The 23,494-nt window shown below is 41.3% G+C and overlaps 1 protein-coding gene across 1 annotated transcript; it reads right to left on the reverse strand.

Annotated features, from left to right (window-relative positions):
* Positions 1 to 20,541: 20,541 nt before the first annotated feature.
* Positions 20,542 to 22,911, reverse strand: LOC139922554 (CD209 antigen-like protein C). The gene is made up of 4 exons (XM_078287286.1): positions 22,812 to 22,911; positions 22,169 to 22,337; positions 21,697 to 21,815; positions 20,542 to 20,903 (listed from the first exon to the last, which is right to left on the reverse strand). The coding sequence occupies exons 1-4, from the start codon at positions 22,909 to 22,911 to the stop codon at positions 20,542 to 20,544; spliced, it is 750 nt and encodes a 249-aa protein (XP_078143412.1).
* Between the last annotated feature and the right edge of the window lie 583 nt (positions 22,912 to 23,494).

Consider the following 23,494-nt stretch of genomic DNA (forward strand, 5'->3'; position numbering starts at 1 on the left):
TTGGTGTTATATGGTCAAACTTCCTTGCTCTGGTTAGGACTCTAGCTTCTGCAGTCTGGACTAATTGAAGACCCTTTGTTGTGGTTGAAGGTAGGCCGGAGAAGAGTGCATTGCAGTAATCTATTCTTGATGTTATGAATGCATGTACTAGGGTTTCAGCATCCGCCAATGACAGAATTGGGCGAATCCTAGCTAAATTGCATAGGTGGAAGAAGGCAGATTTAGTGATGTTTTTAATGTGTGGTTCAAAGGATAGAGAGGGATCAAAGACTACTCCTAGATTCTTGACTGTCTGCCTTTGGGAAATTAAGCAGCCATCAAGGTTTATGGTTACATCTTTGAACAGAGCCTATCAGTAACATTTTTTTCAATATTCCCAATTATTTGACAGCCAGTGTGGATCCAGAGTCAACAGCATTGTGCAATACGCTAGTCATTGGTTGGCTGAATTGTCAAATGTCATATGTAATTTGTTCAACAATACATTTTACCTCAATATTCTGAATTATTACACATTATTGGCAAAAGCAGGAACAAATGTTAATAAGCAAGAGTGTGAAGACCAAAGGAAACTGTCAGTATTTCATTGAATCACCTTGCATTTTATGTCAAATGAAAGAAATTAATAGCAAATTTAATTTCATTTTTAATGAATGTTATTTGCTGCAACTTTAGATTGGGGGCTGCAAAACAACAATAAAACCTGTGTAAATACTTTGTCGAGCATTTAGATATCATCTGTTAAGAGCAACAAAGTATTTGTTCATCATTTCTTAAGAACAAGAATGATTTCACATGCTCCCTAGGAAGTTACATATACACTACATTAGGTAATGTTTTACAAATTATGTATTAGCAAAAGTATTCTTGACTTATAAATCAAATACAAAGATTTAATTAATGTCATTACTAATGATGTATTAATTCGTTATTAAGATATAATTGATAAATCATTGATAATAATTTGATGATAATAAATTGATGCTTTACATCCACATTAACTCATCATTAATTCATCAATAATTCATTGTTTATTAAGGGCTTATAAATTATTTTAAACTGTTACCAAAAAGTTTTGACACTTTACTTTGGCCATAAAGCCATTTAAAACACAGATAAGACCAAATGAAAATAAATAAAAAGAACAAAAAATAGCCTATGGCTGGAAATTCTATGGAGCAAAGCTTCAGATTTGGTTCATCAGATGTCAAAGAACTGCAAAATAACATTTGTATTTTGAAAGTGAACATTCAAATATGTTGCCGCAGATTATTCACGTTAGGTGATGGTTGTAGTGGCATTAACGACCAACGAAGTCAAGGGAGGTTGTCGGATTTACCATGTCGGGATTTAGCCGTGCTAAAATGGCGAAGGTGGACAGTCTGTCACACACGCATTTGGTTCTGAATGAGTCGACTAGCACGGCTCTGCAGCCCCTGGCAGACCAGGATCCCAGCAGAGAGGAGCTGCACGAGAGGAAGAAAAAAACACACACGCGCGCACACACACATACACACACGCACACACAAAGCGATGCGGTGAATAAAAGCAGCCCGGCTAAAAAAATAAAAAAAGCGATTCAAATCCCTCACGTTACACTGGCTATTTAACCCTCATCCACTTTACATCTCCGCCGTTTGCAGGCGAAAGCGAAGAAAACGCAGGGAACATAGTGATGAACGGGGCTGTGGCGGCGCGTGCTGCAGGTCTCTGCCTGGACACATTATTATTACAATAGACTGGAGATATCGAAATATCAGCCCGAAAAGAATATTATTAAACATTATTATTATTATTATTATTATTATTATTATTATTGTTATTGTTTGAGCAGTTCTGCATAAATTCCATAGATAGGTTTACACTGCTGGACCATATCAATTGCCATTGGTAGGAAGTGGGTATGGCAAGGTGTGCCACTCTTTACAGCCTATAGTGAATTGTACCTTGTCCTTTTCATCAAGTCAGATTTTAATTAAAATCTGACTTTTGAGATTAAATATCACTTATCATAGCGTATGCATGGAGTGTTAGCATGGAGCCTACTATCACTCCACATAGAGTTAACATAGGACGAGTTGGGAATGAGAACGGGTTGGTGACACACTTTACGGCCTTAATGCCCAGACTTCCGTTGTCACCATAGCAATTAACTCTTAAAATTCCATAGTCGGCATTTTATGCTGTGCTAGCCAGATTACCATGACAAACAGTGGAGGGACCGTTCTATCCATTCAAGTTCTGTGCTCATAACGTAACCAAAATGTGTTGAAACAAAAACGGATGTGACTCTTTTGTTGTGTCTTTTTGATATCACTGTCAGTTGTCATTAGTATGGGATATGGGTTACATCCTAGAATAGATATGAACAGTCACCCAAAAAAACAGATATGAGCAGCAGTTGTGAATTGAGCATGAAGTGTGAGTGTAACCAAGGGGGACTACATGCCGAAATGCACTGACAGCTTGGGACCGCTACATTACCTGAACATATTGTAACTCTCAGGGGTCGATCTTGTGCCCCTGGTCATATATGACAAGTGTCTTCTGGGTTATGATAAATGCATGTGAACTTTATACAGAGAAACGCCACTAATTCAGCCATCCTGGCCCGTCGTCCTCTGTGTACACATGTAATCTTCCTCTTTTTTTCTGTCACTGTTTACTTATTTTGCCGAAATTGTTTGTTTTGTGTAGCTGCTATCTAATCTCTTGATGCAGCTCCATGTCATTGGGATTTGGACAGCTCATGCTGTATAACACTGTTAGGGACATTAAACCCCGATTTGGGTGTGACCTTTTTAGCTGCACTTATCTAAAGGACTCAGGGGAGGCTGCTTCTCTCACTGTGAGGATTTCTCCATAAGGCTGCACAGTAGCTACTCATAAATTAGTCTTTGTCGCTCCCTAATATATCCCAAAACGTTCAAGACCTTAGAGAAGCCTAACAACCTTTTAAATTTGGATGCAGGTACACATCCAGTGTCTTTAATCGCACATCATGCAGCGCTGTTTAGAAAGGACTGACTTCCTACAAGGCTTATCTTAAGTGATACATTGATCCTCGGTGCCCAGATACATTCAGGACTTGTCGAGCTGAGCAGGCTGAGCTGGGATCTGAATCAGGTCCAGTTCCAGTTTGGCTGGGGTTTTGACTGTGGGGGAGGCCGGGCCCATCCGAGCCAGAGAAACCATCGCTGCTCACATCTCATCACCCCAGCCATGTTTCTGCTGAGAGAGGAAGAAAGGGGCGGAGGAGATGTGAGTATGTGTCAGTGAGACTGTCCTCCCCCAAAAAACGACCCCATAGGTCGTTTGTTCCTACCCTCTAATACGACCCACAGGAGCGTTTCCTAAATTAGCGCCCCTACCGGCAGCAGGAGATGGCTACGTTGGTCTGCGTCCACGTCACGTGACTGTCAAGTTTCTCTCTGCGGCGAAAAAAAAAATGGCTGACATTCCTTTTATTCTCAGCGGAAAATGCAATATTTTAAGATAGTTTCGGCATTAAAATGTGTTTTGATAACATTTCTAGCGAGAAATGTGCATTTTATTTTCATAATCTTCGTTCAGTGAATGTATGTTTAGTTTGTTAGTTATTACGAAGATTCATTCAGGCTTTCTATCATTGCTATGGTGGTTGCTATGGACGCTGCTATGGACGCTGCTATGGATGCTGCTATGGACGCGTTCGACTCCTGTTTTGGGTTGTCTGCCATCAGTGGGCTTCATTCCATTTCAAACTCCCGCCGGTTGGCCGCAACCCGAAGCCAAACGCCACTATCTCTGTTAAGAAAAGGCGTTTTATAGCCTGTGATTGTAAAATGTGAAGTTGCTCATTTCATTTTACATATACAATAAAGAATATGTGGCTGAGGATATTTAATATGAAATCATCTTTCTTAAAACATAGTCTTCCTCAATTAATATTGAGCCACGTCATCCAATAAAGCACTCCAACTTTGTGTGTGTGTGGGTGTGTGTCAAATCTTGTACCATGGCCATATAAACGGGATGAAGACGGGGTTATCAAACTGGACATTTCACATCCCTCATTTAATCCCTGCACTTGTCACTTTCATATATTTCATCAAACTGGACTTTAGATTGTGCATTGCATTCAACCTCCACTGTTACATAATTTAATTATTATTTAATTTTTGCTTGTCACCTTCATCTACAGTCCATTTCCTTTGTACAGTCAATATTTAATTTCAAGTTTTATATCCCATTTCAAAACTATTACTATTCCATTCTGTAAATAGATTTTAAAATTTCAATTTGATTTTAATATTACTTTGTTTATTTCATTATTATTATTATTTATTATTATATACTTACTTTTGTCTATTTTTATTCTTCTGTGTTGCGTTTTTTGGGAGCAAACGCCAAGACACATTCTTTGTATGCTTGCATTGGCTAATAAAACAGATTCTGATTGAATGGGCTATGTCATACTGACATAAAATCCCAAAACCAAGAATCATAAAGATACAAAAAATCTCCAGGGTTGTGTAAATAGTAGCCTATGGTCTTTTCAGCCTTAACCCTAACCCTAACCCAAGAACTTCAGGCCTTCCTCCAAGCCTGTAGTAATGCCCTAGATTGTCAGCAGTATTGTAATCTCTGAAAAAACAAACAAACAAACAAACAAACAAACAAACAAAAAGCTAGGTCAGTTAAAATAGCAGAGAAAAGAAAAACAGACATCCGATCATTTTTCAGTGCACCGAAACGCCAAGTAGAAAGACCCCAGTAATATCAAAGGCAATTTGATAAAATCTTCATAAGAAAGGAATGAAGTGCTTATGGAAATGTTTCATAATGGACCTCTATATACATTTAATACAACAGTACTTTTGGCGGCACCTTTGGTGTCCCCTTCAGGAATTGCTCTTGAGAAATTTTTCTGTTTATTGTCCCCCCCAACAGTGAAATGAAATATCCGCCCTTGCGTCAAAGTCCTCTCTGAAACTAGGCCTGATATGGCTTGTGTCCCTGAAATGAGAAAATTAAAACTTTGTCGTAGAGCTAAACCAAATACGTCTGGAAAGGTCTCGACCTGGAGAGTAACATATGTCAGTATGAAGATTCTACATGGCTCCTGCTTTGAAATACTGACCTTTGAACCTTGACCTCGGTGTATGTTTGAAGGCTTATAATTCAGCAACAAAAGGGGTTACAGACATGGGACCAACTGTTATAGAGAGCTCTTGACCTCAGCTATCATGTGAGTATAGTCAACAACTGGGGGCGCTGTCAAATATGGGTAAAATTAATTTTCACCCATTTAACAATTAGATATTTAAAATCTGATTACACAAATGTGTTTACCATCCCCTTAAACTCCTCAGTGTACTCTCAATTCAGTATTTACAACTTCCAATTGTAGGAAAAATGCTAATATTTTTTAAAAACTACAATTCCCTAGAGCCGCGCCATGCAGCTTGATACAAATCAGCACCACAGTTGTAGTTCTTCCGGTTTGCAAAGTAGGGTTGTAAAAAGATATATCTACTGAATATATCAAATATCAAGTACAGCCGAACTAGTAATTACACTGCATCTAGATGATCTATGTTAAGAAAAAGTAAAGATGTTGGTTTATTTCAGATATTTTAGCCAAAACAGGAGTCGAACGCGGCAAGTCCACCCACAACAGCCCTTCCGTAAGCCACGTCATCCAACGTGTGTGTGTGTGTGTGTGTGCCAACATTTTATTCTGGCGACTGAGTTGTTTTAGTTTAAAAGGTGGGGAAGCAGTTTGCTGTTGCCTGTTGACCGTCCTTCACATGAGCCAGAGCCATTGACAAAAAAGCGTTCTGACAGGAACCAAACTTATGATCATATGGTGTTATCGGATAACATCTGCTAACACAAATAACAGCTCAGAGAACTACACAACGCAAAGACTCAAACAACATGCAACTGCGTGGTTTCAGCGATAGCAGCGTCCATAGCAACCACCATAGCAACGATAGAAAGCCTGAATGAATCTTCGTAATAACTAACAAACTAAACATCATATACATTCACTGAACAAAGATTATGAAAATAAAATGCACATTTCTCGCTAGAAATGTTATCAAAGCGCATTTTAATGCCGAAACTATCTTAAAATATTGCATTTTCCACTGAGAATAAAGGGAATGTCAGCCATTTTTGTTTTTCGCCGCAGAGAGAAACTTGACGTGGACGCAGACCAACGTAGCCATCTCCTGCCGCCGGTAGAGGCGCTAATTTAGGAAACGCTCCTGTGGGTCGTATTAGAGGATAGGAACAAACGACCTATGGGGTCGTATGGGTTGGAGGACTTGTTGGTGTCAGCTTATGGAGCCTGGGGTGAATAATGTGATTGTACCACATTGAGTGTGTGTGTGTGTGTGTGTGTGTGTGGAAAGATTGTGATTGTGTCTGAATGTGGGCAGGCATGTACACAGATAGGGCTGTAAGGATGCTTTAGCCCCCCCACCTCTTGGCGCTATATCATTCACAAAATGCGCAGAATGTGGTGCATCACAGGTGGCTTTAAAGGTTAATAATTCCATCTATATGATAGCATCAACCCAGATGAAACTAGAAGATATTTGCTATCTAGTTATTCCAAGTTTGTCCCTATGTGGTGAGGGAAAAGGGGTGAAAAATTGGTCTGAAGCTGGTTCCCTCCACATTCTCTGGTCTAATCTGGCCTGACCTCATGTTATTTAACCTGTTTTCCCCTAACGCCCACTAGCGCCCCCTAGCGGTAACGCTGGCGTGGCGGAAGTTAATAATTTATGATATTTAACTAATTTAATAATATGTATCAACCGATCGCATCAATATTTTCATGAAATATATCTTAGATGAATGCATTCTTTCTGGCAAAGTGGTTGTTGATGCCAAAATGCCCATTTATAGCTGTTTTTAAGATGCTAAGATTCTATTCACTCACCTCTATTGCAGCTTGCTGTCTCACCATAAACAAACATCTGGTAAAAGATTCCACTTGATTGTAATTCCACAAAACTTGGGTTTGGAAAAATCCATATCCATTTAGGCTTCAAGAAAATCCGATTGAAAAGTTTCAATATCGCTGTTAATAATTTATATGATCCTTAGTGGTTGGTTTTGGCATTGCAACAGTTTGTCTCAAGCTCTCATGAAAAGAAAGGATGTGCTTTATTTGATTCAGCAGGGCTGTTTTAGGGAATCTTGTGGCACAATTTTGCACAGTTTGGAGACCAAAAAGGGCTATCCTGACAAAAACACTGTAGAATTGGAATGCTTTGAGATATTTACACCAAATCTTTACCAAAGGTAATCAGGACATTCAGGAACCAGGAACAAGAGTAATTTCCTCCATATCTGTTGTGGCTCATCAGGAAAACAATCCATAACTTGATTTTAGTTGTCCGTTTTTTTTTTTTTTTTTGCACACTAGTTGAATTTCTGTGAACTCTGACTGCTTGGTCAATATGGTGCACTTCTCTACTTAAAAAAAAAACTTTGAACCATACTTGTACCATTTATAGTTTTTGAGATAAAGAGCTGTTTTTTTACACTGGTTAAATAGGCAAGAATTACCCTTTTTTTGCCCATGACATTAACATAACAACATTACTTAATGCAGTTGTTTATTGTGCATTTAATATGAACTTGTCTTTGTTGATGTCACTGTTCATGCTTAATTCATGGGACGATATATTGAAATTCAATATATCGCGATACAAAATTGTGAATCCTATATCTTGTAACAAATCGTATTGTGAGATAAGCAGATCTTTCCAGCCCTAGTTACATCAGTTACATTATTAACAAACATGGCCAACAGCATTAATTAATGCAGTTGTTCATGTGAATTTAACATTAACTAATCTTTGTTAATGTTGTTATTCATGTTTAATGCATGTTAATAAATGCATTAGTTAACATTATTAACAAACATGTACAACAACATTAATTAATGCAGTTCATGTGAATTTAACATTAACTAATCTTTGTTAATGTTGTTAGCTGGCTATGTTCATAAGTGTTGATTTTTCAGTGCCAATTATTTAGAATTGACAAGTGCTGATTGGAGTTGCTTGTCCACTCATAGAGCTGATATGGCTGTTCAAAATGATGTATTTAATTAACTCTGATGGGTGTGGACTTACAGAAACCCTAAGTTGATTTTTACACTCTCGGAGTTGCTTTTTTTAATTATTTTTTTTAAAAACTTTTTTCATTAGACAGTGCTGTACTCACTGTGGACCGCCAGGCCTATGATCAGAGCCAGCAGGAGAAGACACAGCAGCCCCAGACACACTGCAGCAGCTCCAGTCCATCTCTTTCTCCACTGAACACACACTGAATCACACATTATCAGCAGGGGGCCTTTAAAGCCGTGTACACAGGCAACATGTTGAGGCAATGCAGATGGGCAATTTTGTACAGTACTTTGTCATTATATGTTTGTTCATATATACTGTATATGTTCCTTCTATTCCCACTGCATTGAATTTGTCCCTTTGCCAATCCCCATCTGTATTGCCTCATGTACATCATAGCCTTTATAGTTTATAATTGTTACAACTACTATTTCACAGTGTTGTAAACTACTCTCATTCTTTGTTTTTTCATATATATGTGCAATACACAGAATGCATTGCAATAATGAAATGCTAATTTGTGTAAAAAACAAAGTAAATGTAAAATACTGAGATAACATACTGTACAACAGGTTAATATATATAAATATATATATATACACACACACACACACACATACATACATATATACAGTACATATACATATTTGTATACATACACATACTGTATGTATATATACACATACATAGATATACGCATACATACAAATACTCTCTCTCTCACACACACACACACACACACACACACACACACACACACACACATACATACATATTCACAAAAAAAAGAAAAACATGATGGATGGGCAGATGAGTTTCAGAAGTAATAAATAAATAAATAGGAGGGCAAAAGGAGAACAACATCCTTGGGAATGTGATTAAGGAGTGCATTCTTACCTGAACTTTGAGACTCCCCTCCATATTTTGATTGAATTCTGAGATCATCATCAACATCCATCAGATTCAAATATTCTCCTCCGGCCTCGCCTGAGTTGCTGTTGAACGCCACTGACATCTTTCAGGTCTGTGGTCGGTGCTTCTGCCGCCCTCCTGGTCTGCCCCTTATACTGAATTTCCCCGGGGGTTGCATCAAACATTTCTTAGTAAGACTCAATGATTTGCTGACACAGCTCACGCAAACCTCTGGAAGAAATTGTTTTTAGGAAATACAATGCCTTGGGTTTGAAAAAAAAAAACGACACTGAGAAGAACTATTTAAAGCACCGCTCCGAGATTTTACATCAGTTATATGTATATTTGAAGCCTTTCATTCCAAAATGTATTCATTAAATTTAAAATGTTAGTTTCATTTACATTTACAAGTCGTACTTCACTGTTGTATCCTGTTAGTCTTTGTATAAACCGGTAATCAAATAGATGATGTAATGCCGTGCGTTTTAATGTTCTGTGATTTCATGTTCTGTCTTTTATTTGCTGCAGGATTAAGGACTGAGCCTTTAAAGGTGCCAGTTTCAGGACAGTCAGCACAACTCTCTGCCTGTACTTCCTGTGTGAAAATGACAGGATGTCTATGAGCACGTGTGTGTTTATGTGTGTGTGTGCATGTGTGTGTGGGCATGTGTGCAGGCGTGTTTTTGTACGCAAGCGTGTGTGTTAGCGTCATGCTGTAAGAACTGTACTTTACTAAGTAATGTGAATTTCCTAAATGTATTTATCTCAACATGTGTTTGATCTGAAAATTCAAGCTATGGTTAATTGGATAAAGTGAGGCAAAAGTAAGCTGAACATGTTAGAATATGTTCTAACCCCACTTTCAGTGGGTAAGCAATCACAAAGTCTAACAACCTTTAACAAGAGTTTATTAACAATCATTTGTAAATCATCCTCTCGTGTACAAAATAATTCTCATAAAAAAGGTTTTGACGTTTTACTTTGGCCATAAATCCCTTCACAACACAGATAAGATCAAATGAAAATAAATAGAAAGAACTAAAAATAGCCTATGGCTGGAAATGCTATGGAGCAAAGCTTCAGATTTGGTTCATCAGATGTCAAAGAACTGCAAAAAAACCCCAACATTTGTATTTTGAAAGTGAACATTCAAATATGTTGCCGCAGATTATTCACGTTAGGTGATGGTTGTTATGACTTACTCACTTTAGTTAATGCCAGGATACATTTAAGTCATACTTTGAAGAGTTAGGGTTTCAGTTTAGACAATACATTGGCATTAACAAACATGTAATAATAATAATAATAATAATAATAAACTTTATTTGTATAGCACCTTTCATACATAAAATGCAACTCAAAGTGCTTTACAATTTAGCACTAAAGAGAAAGGCATAAAACAATTTAATAAAAACAACAGAAACAATTGAAACATTGAAAGAGGCTATACAATGGCTATACATTGAAAGAGGGATAAAACAGTGCAAATAAGTAGTAATAAAATAATAATAATAATAATAATAATAATAATAATAATAATAACAATATAACAAGTAGTTATAATAAATAAATTATCTAAAAGCCAACCTGAATAGGTAGGTTTTCAGTAGGCTTTTAAAAATGCCCAGAGAGCTCGCATGTCTAATGTCCTTGGGCAGAGTGTTCCAGAGTTTTGGGGCATAGGGCATTGGGCTTTGTAGACGAGTAAAAGGACCTTAAAATCAATTCTAAAAGAAACAGGGAGCCAGTGAAGGGAAGCTAAAATAGGAGTAATATGCTCTCTCTTCCTGGTTTTTGCCACGAGTCTTGCAGCAGAGGTTCTGAATAAGTTGAAGTTGCTGAATTGACTTTTTTGGAAGACCAGTGAGTAGGGCATTGCAATAATCTAACTGGAAATAAAAGCATGAATTAATTTTTCAGCATCATGTTGCGTTAAAAATGGCAATGTTTCTCAGGTGAAAGAAAGCTGTCCTGGGTGTCCTGGGACTTTGGTGATGTGGGCATTAAAACTTAAATCAGAATCTAAAGTTACACCAAGACTTTTTACGTCTGATTTAGTCTGGTGAGCGAGGTCTCCAAGTCTGTTAAAAAGATTGTCCCTTTTGAATTTGTGTGCAATTAAAAGTATCTCTGTCTTTTCCTCATTCAATTTTAAAAAGTTGTCGCTCATCCATTGATTGATAAGCCAAGCAGTTGGTCAAGGAATATAAGGCATTTGGGTTGGTTGGGTCAACAGAAATGTATAACTGAGTGTCATCTGCATAATTATGAAAGCTGACATTTTGTTGACTAATGATATGACCTAATGGGAGCTTGTACAATGAAAATAGAAGTGGACCAAGACAGCTTCCTTGTGCCACGCCAAATTGTATGTCATATTTCTTGGACATATAAATACCAAGACCAAAATAAAATGTTCTCCCTGTGATGTAGGATCGAAACCAGTTCAGAGCACTTTCTGAGAGACCGACCCAATTTTCCAGACGGTTTATTAAAATATTATGGTCGATAGTGTTGAAAGCTGCTCTTAAATCTAAAAGGATGAGGATTGACACTTTGAATCAACAGCAAGTCTGAGATCATTTATTATTTTTACAAGAGCTGTTTCTGTGATTGGATCTAAAACCTGATTGGAATTTCTCTAGGATATTGTTTTCATTGAGAAAGGTATTGAGTTGATTAAACACCACTTTCTCAAGTATCTTGCTAATGAAAGGTAGGTTAGAAATAGGCCTGTAATTACTAATATTATTATCTAAGTTTGATTTTTGTTAATAATGGTTTTACTACCGCAGTCTTAAAGGCAGTAGGAAAAATTCCAGTTTCCACTGAGGTGTTAATTATCCTTAAAAGAGAGGAAGACAGACTTTCATAAATGTTTTTGAAAAAGTTACTAGGGACTGGATCAAGAACACATGTGGAAGAGCTGGTTTGTGATACAATCTTACAGAGTTCTGCATCTGTAATTTTGGTAAAACAGCTTAAAATTGGAGGCCTAGTAGATCAACATTACTTAATGCAGTTGTTTATTGTGCATTTAATATGAACTCGTCTTTGTTAATGTCACTGTTCATGCTTAATTCATGTTAGTAAACACTAGGGATGGGACGATATGTTGAAATTCAATATATCACAATACAAAAATGTGACAATACGTATTATGGGGCAGAAAAATGAACTGTGATATTAGCTCCATTTTATTCTGCTGTAGTAATCACAAATGAGACGGCTTGGCCATCACAATTTCACAATGTTCTCCATCCAAACTGTCTGCACTTTGTAATGACATTTTTACATTGTTGTTTACATTCTAGCAAACCAATGCCAAGATTTATGGATGAGAAATAAACATAATTCTGCACAGTCATACTTTGTTGTCATTGAACTTTTATTTATTACATTGTATGGTGGTTGTATTGAATCGTGAACCTCATATCGTGTAACAAATCGTATCGTGAGATAAGCAGATCGTTGTTACATTAGTTAACATTATTAACAAACATGTATAATAACATTAATGAATTCAGTTGTTCATGTGAATTTAACATTAACTAATCTTTGTAAATGTTATTCATGTTTAATTCATGTTAGTAAACACATTAGTTAACATTATTAACAAACATGTACAACATCAATTAATGCAGTTCATGTGAATTTAACAATAACTAATCTTTGTTAATGTTGTTATTTATGTTTAATTCATGTTAGTAAATGCATTAGTTAACATTAGTTAATGAATGAATGACAAACATAATTTGAAATTGCAGTTTATTTGCATGATCGATGACAAAAAGGAAACCATACTTCAATTCACCATTTAACATTTTTATTTTTATGTTTTTGTGTAGTGTTTGTGACACGAGGGTGACATAAATCAAATTCAATGGCATTGGCGCCCTTTATATTATCATTTTCTCGTGGTCATGCATCTATCCTGACAAAATTCAAATGTAAATGCAGTGCCTCCTTTGCATTTTCATTTTTAAAATCAACTAAAAACTAAGAACTAAGAGTTCTATTTCACATAGGCTTAGCCACTCATCTAGTCGCCTCAGCGCACTGAAATTTGCATGCATGTGCTCAGCCAATCAGGATGCGCCTGACGAACAAGTTTGCCTAGGATGGCATCGTCTGAGACCAACATCGCTAAAGAGTGTCTGGGCTGCTCGCGACGACAGATCCGCATGAGGCGTGTTTCGAGTGCCTCGGCCCGGAACACGCCGCGGACGGTGTCTCCGACTCGCCGGACTGCAGCAGGGCTCTCTCCAGGGTGAGACGCCGGCAGCGTTGGGCTCATTTCGAACGCTATCAGCTTCAGCATTCCCCTGAAATCGAGCTCCGCTGTGATGACAGCGAGGCAGAGGCCGGCGGCGGCTCGCCCAAGCCCTGCTTCTCTGCCCCTGTCACAGCGCTTCTGCTGCCGGCTCCTCCCCTGGTGGCGGAGGATGAAGAAGGGATGCCGCTGGGGGACAGCGATGACAACATCTCCTCCGTCTCCGTCATGGCTGCATCCTTCACCTCCGCCGCTCTACCTCATCCATCGTTGAAACTAGACTTCCCCAACGTGATGAGGACGGCCGCAGAGAACGCCGGGATCCCGCTTCCGCCCCCCAGACCCACTCGCGCCGCTGATCGCCTGGCCCAGGGAGTCTATTGGCAGGCAGCAGAGACCAAGCCGGTCTTCGTCGCCCCGGCTGTGGAAGCATCCTGGAAGGAGCCGCTCCGCTGCAAGGCTCCTATCTCCGGCCTCTCTGATTTTTCCAATGTCCATGGGAAAAGCACTTTCTGTCGCTCTGGTGTTCCCCCACTCAATGACGCGCTGGCTTCTCATTTTTCTCCTGGCTCAACCAGCTGGTCTGGCAGCAGGAGACATGTTCCTCCTCAACCCAGAGACAAGGAGACGGTGGAATTTTATGGCAAGTTTTTCCACCTGGCGGCCCAGATGGCAGCCATGGCCAGCAACTTGGGGCTGCTAGGGGTGTCCCTATCCACTGTGTCGACTGGGAAAGCCTCCCTCTCCGCTTCTGAATTGGATCATGTATCCCATATTGTGGGACAGATGAACAATTTAACCAGGGGAATCGCCACCGCCGCTGGATGCGCCATGGCTCTGGCTACCGTCGGTACTCGGCACGTGTGGCTCGGTCTGACAGACCTTCAGAAGAAGAACAAGGAAGACCTGCTTGGTGCTCCGCTGTCACCTGATGGGCTCTTCGGTGCATCCGTCACCTTGGCTACGCAGCGTTTCCAACACTTAGAGGAGGAAAAGGCTCAGTTGTGCCGCCATCTGCCGTTGGCGTCTTCTTCCGCCAAGCAGAAGACTTCCCAAGGGAATGGCGTATGGCGGCGTCCAAGAGGGGTGGACGGCGTAATGTGGCTTCCTCTTCCGCTACATCCTCCTCCCGCCGTCCGCCCCGCCACTGGCTCGCTCCGACGGCGACGCTCCTCCTCCCAGAGAGGACCCCGGGGCTCCCGTCAACCGCTGGCTTGTTCCTGGAAGGCTGGGAACCAGCCGCCCAGCAAGAAGCGATACTGACTGCCGGAGGGGGGAACCGACCCGGCTTGCGAGGCTTCTGTTCAGCCCCAGCCGTGTGTTAGTGGCGTTGTCCGCGCATCCCCCCACAATGTTCCTGGATATGTTCCCATTGCGCCTTGTGTGAATGATGTTTTTGTTTGTAATAAAACAAATTACTTCTTCCATAAAGAGCCTATTCCTCCCACCCTGACTGCCGATTGCTCTCTGTCCTCCTCCCACAAGGGACACCGGCCAGAGCGGCGATCGCAGTCATCATTTTGCTCTCTGCTCTCTTCCCACATGGGAAGCACGGCGGAACAGCGATCGGTTCGGTGGTGCGGTAACCCCCTCCCCCCCCCGGTCTTCGGGCTGAAATGGGACGGCTGATGGTCTCAGTATCACCAACCCACCCTGCTGTCCCACGGGACAACAGGAAGGAAGCCGGAAGGCTTTTACCGCTCTGCCTGTCTTCCACAAGGAAAACGCAGCAGAGCGGCGGGCGACTGATACGTTGCGTAACCACTCCACGCTCTCCGGTCTCGTGAGTCGGCATGAGTTGGAGGCTGGTATCGGCAACGTTAACCCACCCGATCGTGCTTCGGGGCGACGGGATTCGCTCCCAACTCTCCACCTTTTTTCCATGAAAGAACGGGGGATGAACAACAGACCGGCACGCCGTTTCTTCGGCCCGCCTCACTCGTCCACAAGAATGCGGACTCAATGACAGCAGAGCGGCCTCTCAACCATTTCGGCCAGCGGATGAGCTCCAGACGGCAGATCCTTCGTGAAGCATGGGGAATCAGTCGCCCACCTGGCTCGAACGAGAGGTCGCCCCCCCGCCTCTCGTCTCCGACGGCGGGCTTGATTTCTCCTAGACGCCGGCCAGTGTATACGGAGCGAGAGTGGAGGAGTTTTCAAAATACTCCGCTCCCTTGCTCATTGGACCATTCTGCTGACGTCATCGTTGCCTCCCCTCAGAGGCAAGCGGACGTGTGTGAGGACAGTCTTTCTCACACAGCGTGAAAGACAGCGCCGTTTTCCCTCTCCGCCGCCTACTCAGCCTCGAAGCGAATAGCGGACGTCAAAGTCTATGGCGAGAACGTCGTCTGCTGATTCTAATGCCAGCAGAGACGAGACGCTCCCCCATTGGGGGTGGACGCGTTCGGACACGCGCCATGGCCAGGAAAGCTGCTGTATGCTTATGCTCTCTTCTGTCTCATTCCTCCCCTGCTGGCGAGAGTGAGAGTGGAGAGACTGTCGCTCATTCTGGTGGCCCCGCACAACGGCACCATGGTACGCGGAGATGAGACAGCTGCTGGTGGCTCCGCCCCGGACAGTTCCCCAGTTTTCGGGGGCATTGTCTCAGGTGAATGGAGCGATAGGCGCAATGCCCACCCTGGGACAGCCTCTCAGGGTTTGGTTCCTGAGAGGGACAGACTGATGCGCGCTGGACTGGCTGTGGATGTGGTGCAGACCATCCAGGGCGCGAGGGCTCAATCCACCATTAATAGCTACAAGGCTAAATGGTTGGGCTTTCAGAAATGGTGTGGGGAGCGGAACATCGATCCTTTGAACTGTTCAATAGGATCTGTTCTCTCTTTCCTCCAGTGCCTGCTGGAAAGGGGGCTGGCGCACTCCACTATTAAAGTGTATGCGTTGGCAATCTCTTCCTGCCATGAGGGGTTTGGAGAGAGGTCGGTTTTCGGCCACCCCTTCATGAAGCGTTTTTTGCAGGGGGCTAGGAGAAAACACCCAGTGGTGCGTTCCACCGCCCCCCAGTGGGAACTGCCTTTGGTCTTGGAGGCTCTGTCTAAGGATCTGTCTAAGGCCTTTTGAACCGATTAGGCAGACTTCTCTTAAGCTGTTGTCGGTCAAGACGGCTCTGCTGCTTGCTTTGACCTCAGCTAAGAGAGTGAGTGACTTGTGCGCTCTTTCGGTCCGTCCAAGGGCGGATATTTCATTTCACTGTTGGGGGGGACAATAAACAGAAAAATTTCTCAAGAGCAATTCCTGAAGGGGACACCAAAGGTGCCGCCAAAAGTACTGTTGTATTAAATGTATATAGAGGTCCATTATGAAACATTTCCATAAGCACTTCATTCCTTTCTTATGAAGATTTTATCAAATTGCCTTTGATATTACTGGGGTCTTTCTACTTGGCGTTTCGGTGCACTGAAAAATGATCGGATGTCTGTTTTTCTTTTCTCTGCTATTTTAACTGACCTGGCTGGCTGACAAATAGACACACACACACACACACACACACACACACACACACACACACACACAGCATGCAGGTTATTTACAGTAGTAGGTGAGATGCAACACCCATTAACTGAACTAAAGCTAATATATGCCTAATTAGATTTTGTTTTCCCGAAAAAGCAGATCTCTAATGTTTTGCTGTCAATGTGTAAAAGTCCAGAACGCTATGAAGCCTGCCAGAAACTTACTTATATTTAACATAATGTTTGTTGTAATTATGTCTTTTTTATTAATTAAGTCTTCATTTATTTCCAAAATTATGAACAAAATAACATAGTGGCAGCCATTTTACATGCAGTAAGAAAAAAATAATATACTTAGAACCTAATTACATAGGGTAAGTTAATCTTAAATATTATATTATAGAAATATTACTGTTACCATCTACAAAAGATAAAGTATTTTGGTATGAAATCCCGCATTTTAATTTAACCAACTATCCTGTATCATAAATACATGTCTGGCATTTGTAACAAACCAAACCGCTTGAAAATCGGTCGAAAATTCAGCGAGTTATGAGGATTTTAATTGTGGACAGACCTCCTGCCTCCATACACACACATGCATGAGGAGACGCGGCTCCGTACCAACACGCTGACGCACAAGATTCAACCGCGAGGTAACGGAACAAAATGTAGTCTGATTACAATTGTAAATGTGTTTTATTCTATTGAGTGGTAGAAGTAAAGAAAAATGTCTGACACATCCTTTGTTTTAAGTTAACCTCAGCTACTTACTGGAGGTCTGCCACCACTGACACACTTCCAGAGATCCTCCACACACACTCGTACCGAGGGCTAATGTGTGTGTGTGGGGGTTCGGGGAGGCAGGTAGGCAGTGGACCAAACCACTGTGAGGCATATGAGAGAGGGACTCAATCTTTCGAAACTTAAAAACGCATTGTTTTGCGTCTATAATTAGCACAAGTGCTTTCAATGCATATTATTATATTATTTAAAATTATATAGTTATGTTTACAATGATATATTGAGGGGGACAACTCTCTGTTAGTCCCAGGTAGGGGGGGGCCGGACCCCCCTGTCCCACCCGTGATTTCCGCCCCTGGGTCCGTCCCAGCTGTTTGCTCAGACAGAATCCGCCTTTTGCACCCAAGAACATCAATAGTTCTTTTCGGTCTAGGACGATTCAGCTGGAGGCTTTCTATCCTCCTCCTCATGGTGAAGAGAGAGAGGAGAGGCTGCACTGTTTATGCCCCGTGTGTGCGTTTGCATGTTATGTGGAACGCACAGCCATGGTGAGGCGCACACAGCAGCTTTTTGTGTGCTATGCAGACAGTGTGGCTGGCAAGCCCCTGTCAAAGCAGAGACTCGCCCACTGGCTCTGTGAGGGAATATCACAGGCTTATGTGCTGGCGGGTAGGGACCCGCCTGCAGTCATCCGCGCGCACTCAACACGGAGTGTGGCTGCGTCGACGGCACTGTTCAGTGGAACAGGTGTAGAGGAGATCTGCACAGCGGCATCCTGGTCGACGCCCTGTCCATTCATCAGGTTCTATCTGTTGGATGTGTCTGGGTCTTTCTCCGGTTCTGTACTCAGTACTGGTACACGAGACCTGTGAAGAAATTACCTACTAGGCCTGAGTCTCTCGTGTTGAAGCTCGATGGAGACCGGCCACTGCGTTGGCCAGCGTTACACCTTACTGTTTGTCAACATGATTAAGTGCAGCGGTGGTTTTTCATGCCCCCCATTCTATAGACATGGGTGTGAGCAGAACCATATCTGGCTGACCTATTGCATTGTTACAGTCAATCCAGGCTATGACACAGCATGTTGTTCGTGTTAGTGTCTCGGCAGGGAGTGAAGTCATCGGGCTCCGCCCCCTAAGCCAACAGAGCCCGTTAGAGGGCGAAGCCTGTGTGAAATAGAACGATAGTTAAGTATTGTAACTCTAGTTCTATGATCACAGGCGGAGCCCTCTAACAGCTCGCCCTGCTGCTCCATGAGTTGCTGAAGACTTAGTGGATGCTGAATGAGGGGCTGCTCGCCATTTATAGTGCGAGGCCCCATAGAGGGTGTATAGGCTCATCCTGATTGGCTGAGCATGTGCATGCAAATTTCAGTGCGCTGAGGCGACTAGATGAGTGGCTAAGCCAATAGAGCCCATTAGAGGGCTCTGCCTGTGATCATAGAACTAGAGTTACAATACTTAACTATCGTTACAATCTTAGATAGCTAATGTTTGCTGGGCCTTAGCTAGCGAAGTACGATGAATTGAACAATAACTAAAACAAATGAAGCAAAAGTTAAACGTTCTGCAAATAATATATATATAATAAGAGATTACCTTGATATTAATGTCTGAGATCCTCTTCTTTCTGGCGCGCTTCGTCTTTGTCAGCAACAGCTGAACAGCGGCAAAAACTGTGGGAGAACTGCGCGAGACTGAAAGTGAAAGCATGACTTCTTCTTTAATGGCGATTTACATCCACACCGGGTATTATCGCCACCTAGTGTTTATTTCTTTATCTTTCTAGTAAGGTCAAGTACCAGCTTCTATCTCACAGCTTGGGTACAGTTATCAGCTATTACTGTTCATATTTAGTAACCTGAGTAATGTACACAGGCTAGTCGCATTGCGATATAAAATTTTGGATATTGCCCAAGCCTAAAAGGCCGTTTTAATTTGATTGTATATCTGGGAAATTCAGTTTACCAATGCTTATGGCAGAGTCTGCCTGGATCCATTCATATGTTGTCAGTTAACAGGTGAGTATATTTACAGGAATCGTCTTATGAACAGTTTATGGCACACTAGAGGAAGCCACAAGGTGTAATATTGGTATGTATTATATTTATTAAGGCCTGTAGCAGGCTGTTAAAGGGTACACACAAAACTTGGATGACAGTGCAGACTTGACATCAGCAATGATTATAGTATTTTATGATTGATATTAGTACAGTCATGTTCCTTATAACACACTATGCTATCCACATTGATTTTGTCCCCCTGCTAATAGCAGTATTACCTATTTCCATTATCTCCAAAGTTGGCCTGTGTATAATGACCTTTACAGGAGGCCACCAGGATCCACACAGGCTGTCAAATAATTGGGAATATTGAAAAAATTGTTACTGATAGGACAAATTTGATAGAAAGCATGGTTGAACAGACTAACAAATACTTGATGACAGAGCAGTAGATTCATCTGTAAATCTACTGATCTAAAATTACATTAAAACACTTAAGAATATGCTATTGAACTTTAAAGAAGTTATATTTCAGGCGTTGTGAAGACCAAAGGAAACTGTTAATATTTCATTGTATCCCCTTGCATTGTATGTCACATAAAATAAATGAATGTCAAAGGTCAACTTTCACAGGTAATCATCCATAATGTTAGTAAAAAAGTATAATTTAACTTTGTTATGAAGAATGTAAAGAGAGAATATTCAGGATTTTAAACGTGACGAGTGAGATTACAGTGTATTTAAAGGATTTACTAGGGAACAATATTTATAGGAGCACAACAAAGATGTTTTTTGTTTTTTTATCAGACTTGTTTGAAAAAAACAAGTGTAACTGTCTACCAACTCATACATTCACAAAAGCAGCAAGAATCATTTGTATTAAAATGATAAATGACAAAGTGTCTACAGGTCAAACTGGCTCTCGGCAGTTCGGAAACAGTAAATGCTGGATGGTGTTGCACTGTGAGATGGGATGAGAGGGACTGAATGACGTCAACCCAGTGGACGTTATTCCTTGCAAGCCCAAAATAAACTGGTATCACAAGTCTGGTCGTTCCATCCATCACGCGTCACCTCCACACAGTCCTCATTTGCACTGTTGGGCTCCCCCTTTCTCCAGGATCCTGCACCTACCAGGAAAGTCCCATCCACCCACATCCACCTCCCTACTGTAGGTATGTTAGACAGACCGATCCAGGTTCTGTCGTGAAATCCGGTGAGAAAATTCTGCTCCTCTTTGCTGTTTATAATGGCCAGGTCAGCTCCTTTGTCTCGACAGTCCTGTCTGCTCTTCAACCAGTCTTTACTCTCAGTGGAGATATAGTAGCAGCTGATGTTGAACTTTATCCATCCTGGGCGGCAGGGTTTTCCTAGAGATTGTAAGTGTGTATTTTAGTCATTAAAACTTTGACACAGTTCATAGGTTTTAGGTGGATGGGGGCCAGTAGATGACAAGTTTCAAGAGCTAAGGTCTAGGTTGCTACCTGGCTAAATTCATCACTATCATAAACTATCATAAACAACACGGATCCCCTATCTTCAACTTTCCACTTTAACCCCTGCTCACAGAAGAAAGTGAAACTAATATAGAACAAGCACAACTATTCAGAAAGTTGAGGATAGTTGGAATTCTACAGCTACTTTTTCATCTGCTATTAGAGTTGCTGTTTGGATACATGGCTTTTATGTTGCTTAGAGGCATACATCAGTGTAACTTTAAAGAGACCTATTGGATTTCTCACTAACCAAGCCTCTTTTCAGGGCATCAAAACAGTAAGTAATAGCACTATTTGGCATGATCTGCATGTAATTTTGAGAGAAGTGGAACCAAATCCCATTTCCTTTCACGTGCATTGCTTTCAGCAGCAGGCTGGTATCCAATTTCTCAAAAGCAAGAAGACAAATTTTCATGGATGTCCTGAAAGGAGGCTTCGTTAGTAGTAATTACATTAAGCCTCTAAAAATCCTGACCTTTCTGTGTAATGGTATATGTACCTGAAGCTCTGTTATGACACCACTGTGTGTTGTGGGGTTTGATTATGCATTTGTTGTATGTTGTCCACTCTTATTTCTACCACAGTGAATCCAAAGGCAAATTTCCACATGAACAGGGAAGATTCTATTCTATTCTAATGTAAAGTTGAGTTCAATGAATGTGCTCACTTCTCACGTTGACCTCCTCCTGTAACTCTGCTTTCTCTTTAGCCAAGTTGCTGGAGTTGTTCTTCAGTTGGTTTCTCTCGTTCCTCAGGGTGTCTCTCTCTGCAGTCAGGGAGTTGTAGCTGCTCTGTACCTGGCTCCACTGATTAGTCAGGTTTTCATATTTGGTCTGCATGTCTTGCATCTCAGCATCATGATGACCAGCGACATTTGCGTCTGCAACGGCATGTGGATTAGAATCAGAGTGTAAGAATTCTAGAGTGAACAGTCCCTACACCAGCAAATTTTCCAGTTTTCATAAGTGTTGATTTTTCAGTGACAATTATTTAGAATTGACAAGTGTTGATTGGAGAGTTGTTTGTCCACTCAACTGATATGGCTCTGTGGCAGCTGGTCAAAATGATGTGTTTAATTAGCTCTGATGGGTGTGGACTTACAGAAACCCTTAAGTTAATCTTTACACTCTCAGAGTTGCTTTTTTTTTTTTTTTTGCTGTGTGCATTTGCTCATTAGCGAGACAGCGCTGTACTCACTGTGGACCGCCAGGCCTATGATCAGAGCCAGCAGGAGAAGACACAGCAGCCCCAGACACACTGCAGCAGCTCCAGTCCATCTCTTTCTCCACTGAACACACACTGAATCACCTTTAAAGCCATGTACACAGGCAACATGTTGAGGCAATGCAGATGGGCAATTTTGTCAGCAATAGTATTTAGTCATTACATGTTTGTTCCTTCTACCCCACTATAGTATGATATCGACATTGAATTTGTCCCTTTGTCAATCCCCATCTGTATTGCCTCATGTACATCATAGCCTTTATAGCTCATAATTGTTACAACTACTATTTCACAATGTTGTAAACTACACACTGTAGGTTTTGTGGGAATGTGGTTAGGCATGCATTCATGTTAAAGGGTTGACTGCTGTGAAGGCCAATCAGTCTTACTATACAGTAGCTGAGACATAAGTGTACTTTCAAAAAAGAGTAGGCCTACTCAAAAGAAACCAGAAAATAACAAATACAAAACCAAAATAATGTGAACCAAAAACAACTAAAAAAAAAAACGGGAATGAAGTGGGGTGAGTGTTGGAAGTGAGGGGGCGTGCATTCTTACCAGAACTTTGAGATCCCTCTTCATTTTCTGATTGAATTTTGAGATCGTCCTCAACACCTTCTCCAGCCTCGCCTGAGTTGCTGTTGAACGCCGCTGACATCTTTCAGCTCTGTGGTCAGTGCTTCTGCCGCCCTCCTGGTCTGCCCTACACTTTTATACTCGTTTCCCCGGGTGTTGCATCAAACATTTCTTAATAATACTCAATGATTTGCTGACACAGCTAATGGAAACCCCTTGTTTATTTAGGAAATTCAATGCCTTGGGTTTGAAAAAAGAAAAAGACACAGAGAAGAACTATTTAAAGCACTGCTCCGAGATCAGCTGTGGGTACGTACACTACCAGTCAAAAAATTTTACAATTTTCCACATTTTAGAATAACAATAAAGACATCAAAACTATGAAATAACACAAATGGAGTTTAAAGTACCCGCCCTTTGCCTTGACGGAAAGGCAAAGGCTTTGGAAAGAAATTCATACATAGGATCAACTTCACTATTTATATTTGTCTAAGAAACACATTTCAAGCATTTAAGCATAAGCCTTTAGATCAAAATGGCTTTAAGAATATTCATTTACTTTGAAATTCTACAGTTTCATTTACAAGTTGTACTTCACTGTTGTATCCTGTTAGTCTTTGTATAAACCGGTAATCAAGCAGATAATGCAATGCCATGCATTTAAT

The sequence above is a fragment of the Centroberyx gerrardi genome, chromosome 12 (assembly GCF_048128805.1).
Source record: "Centroberyx gerrardi isolate f3 chromosome 12, fCenGer3.hap1.cur.20231027, whole genome shotgun sequence".
NCBI classification, from domain to species: Eukaryota; Metazoa; Chordata; class Actinopteri; order Beryciformes; family Berycidae; genus Centroberyx; species Centroberyx gerrardi.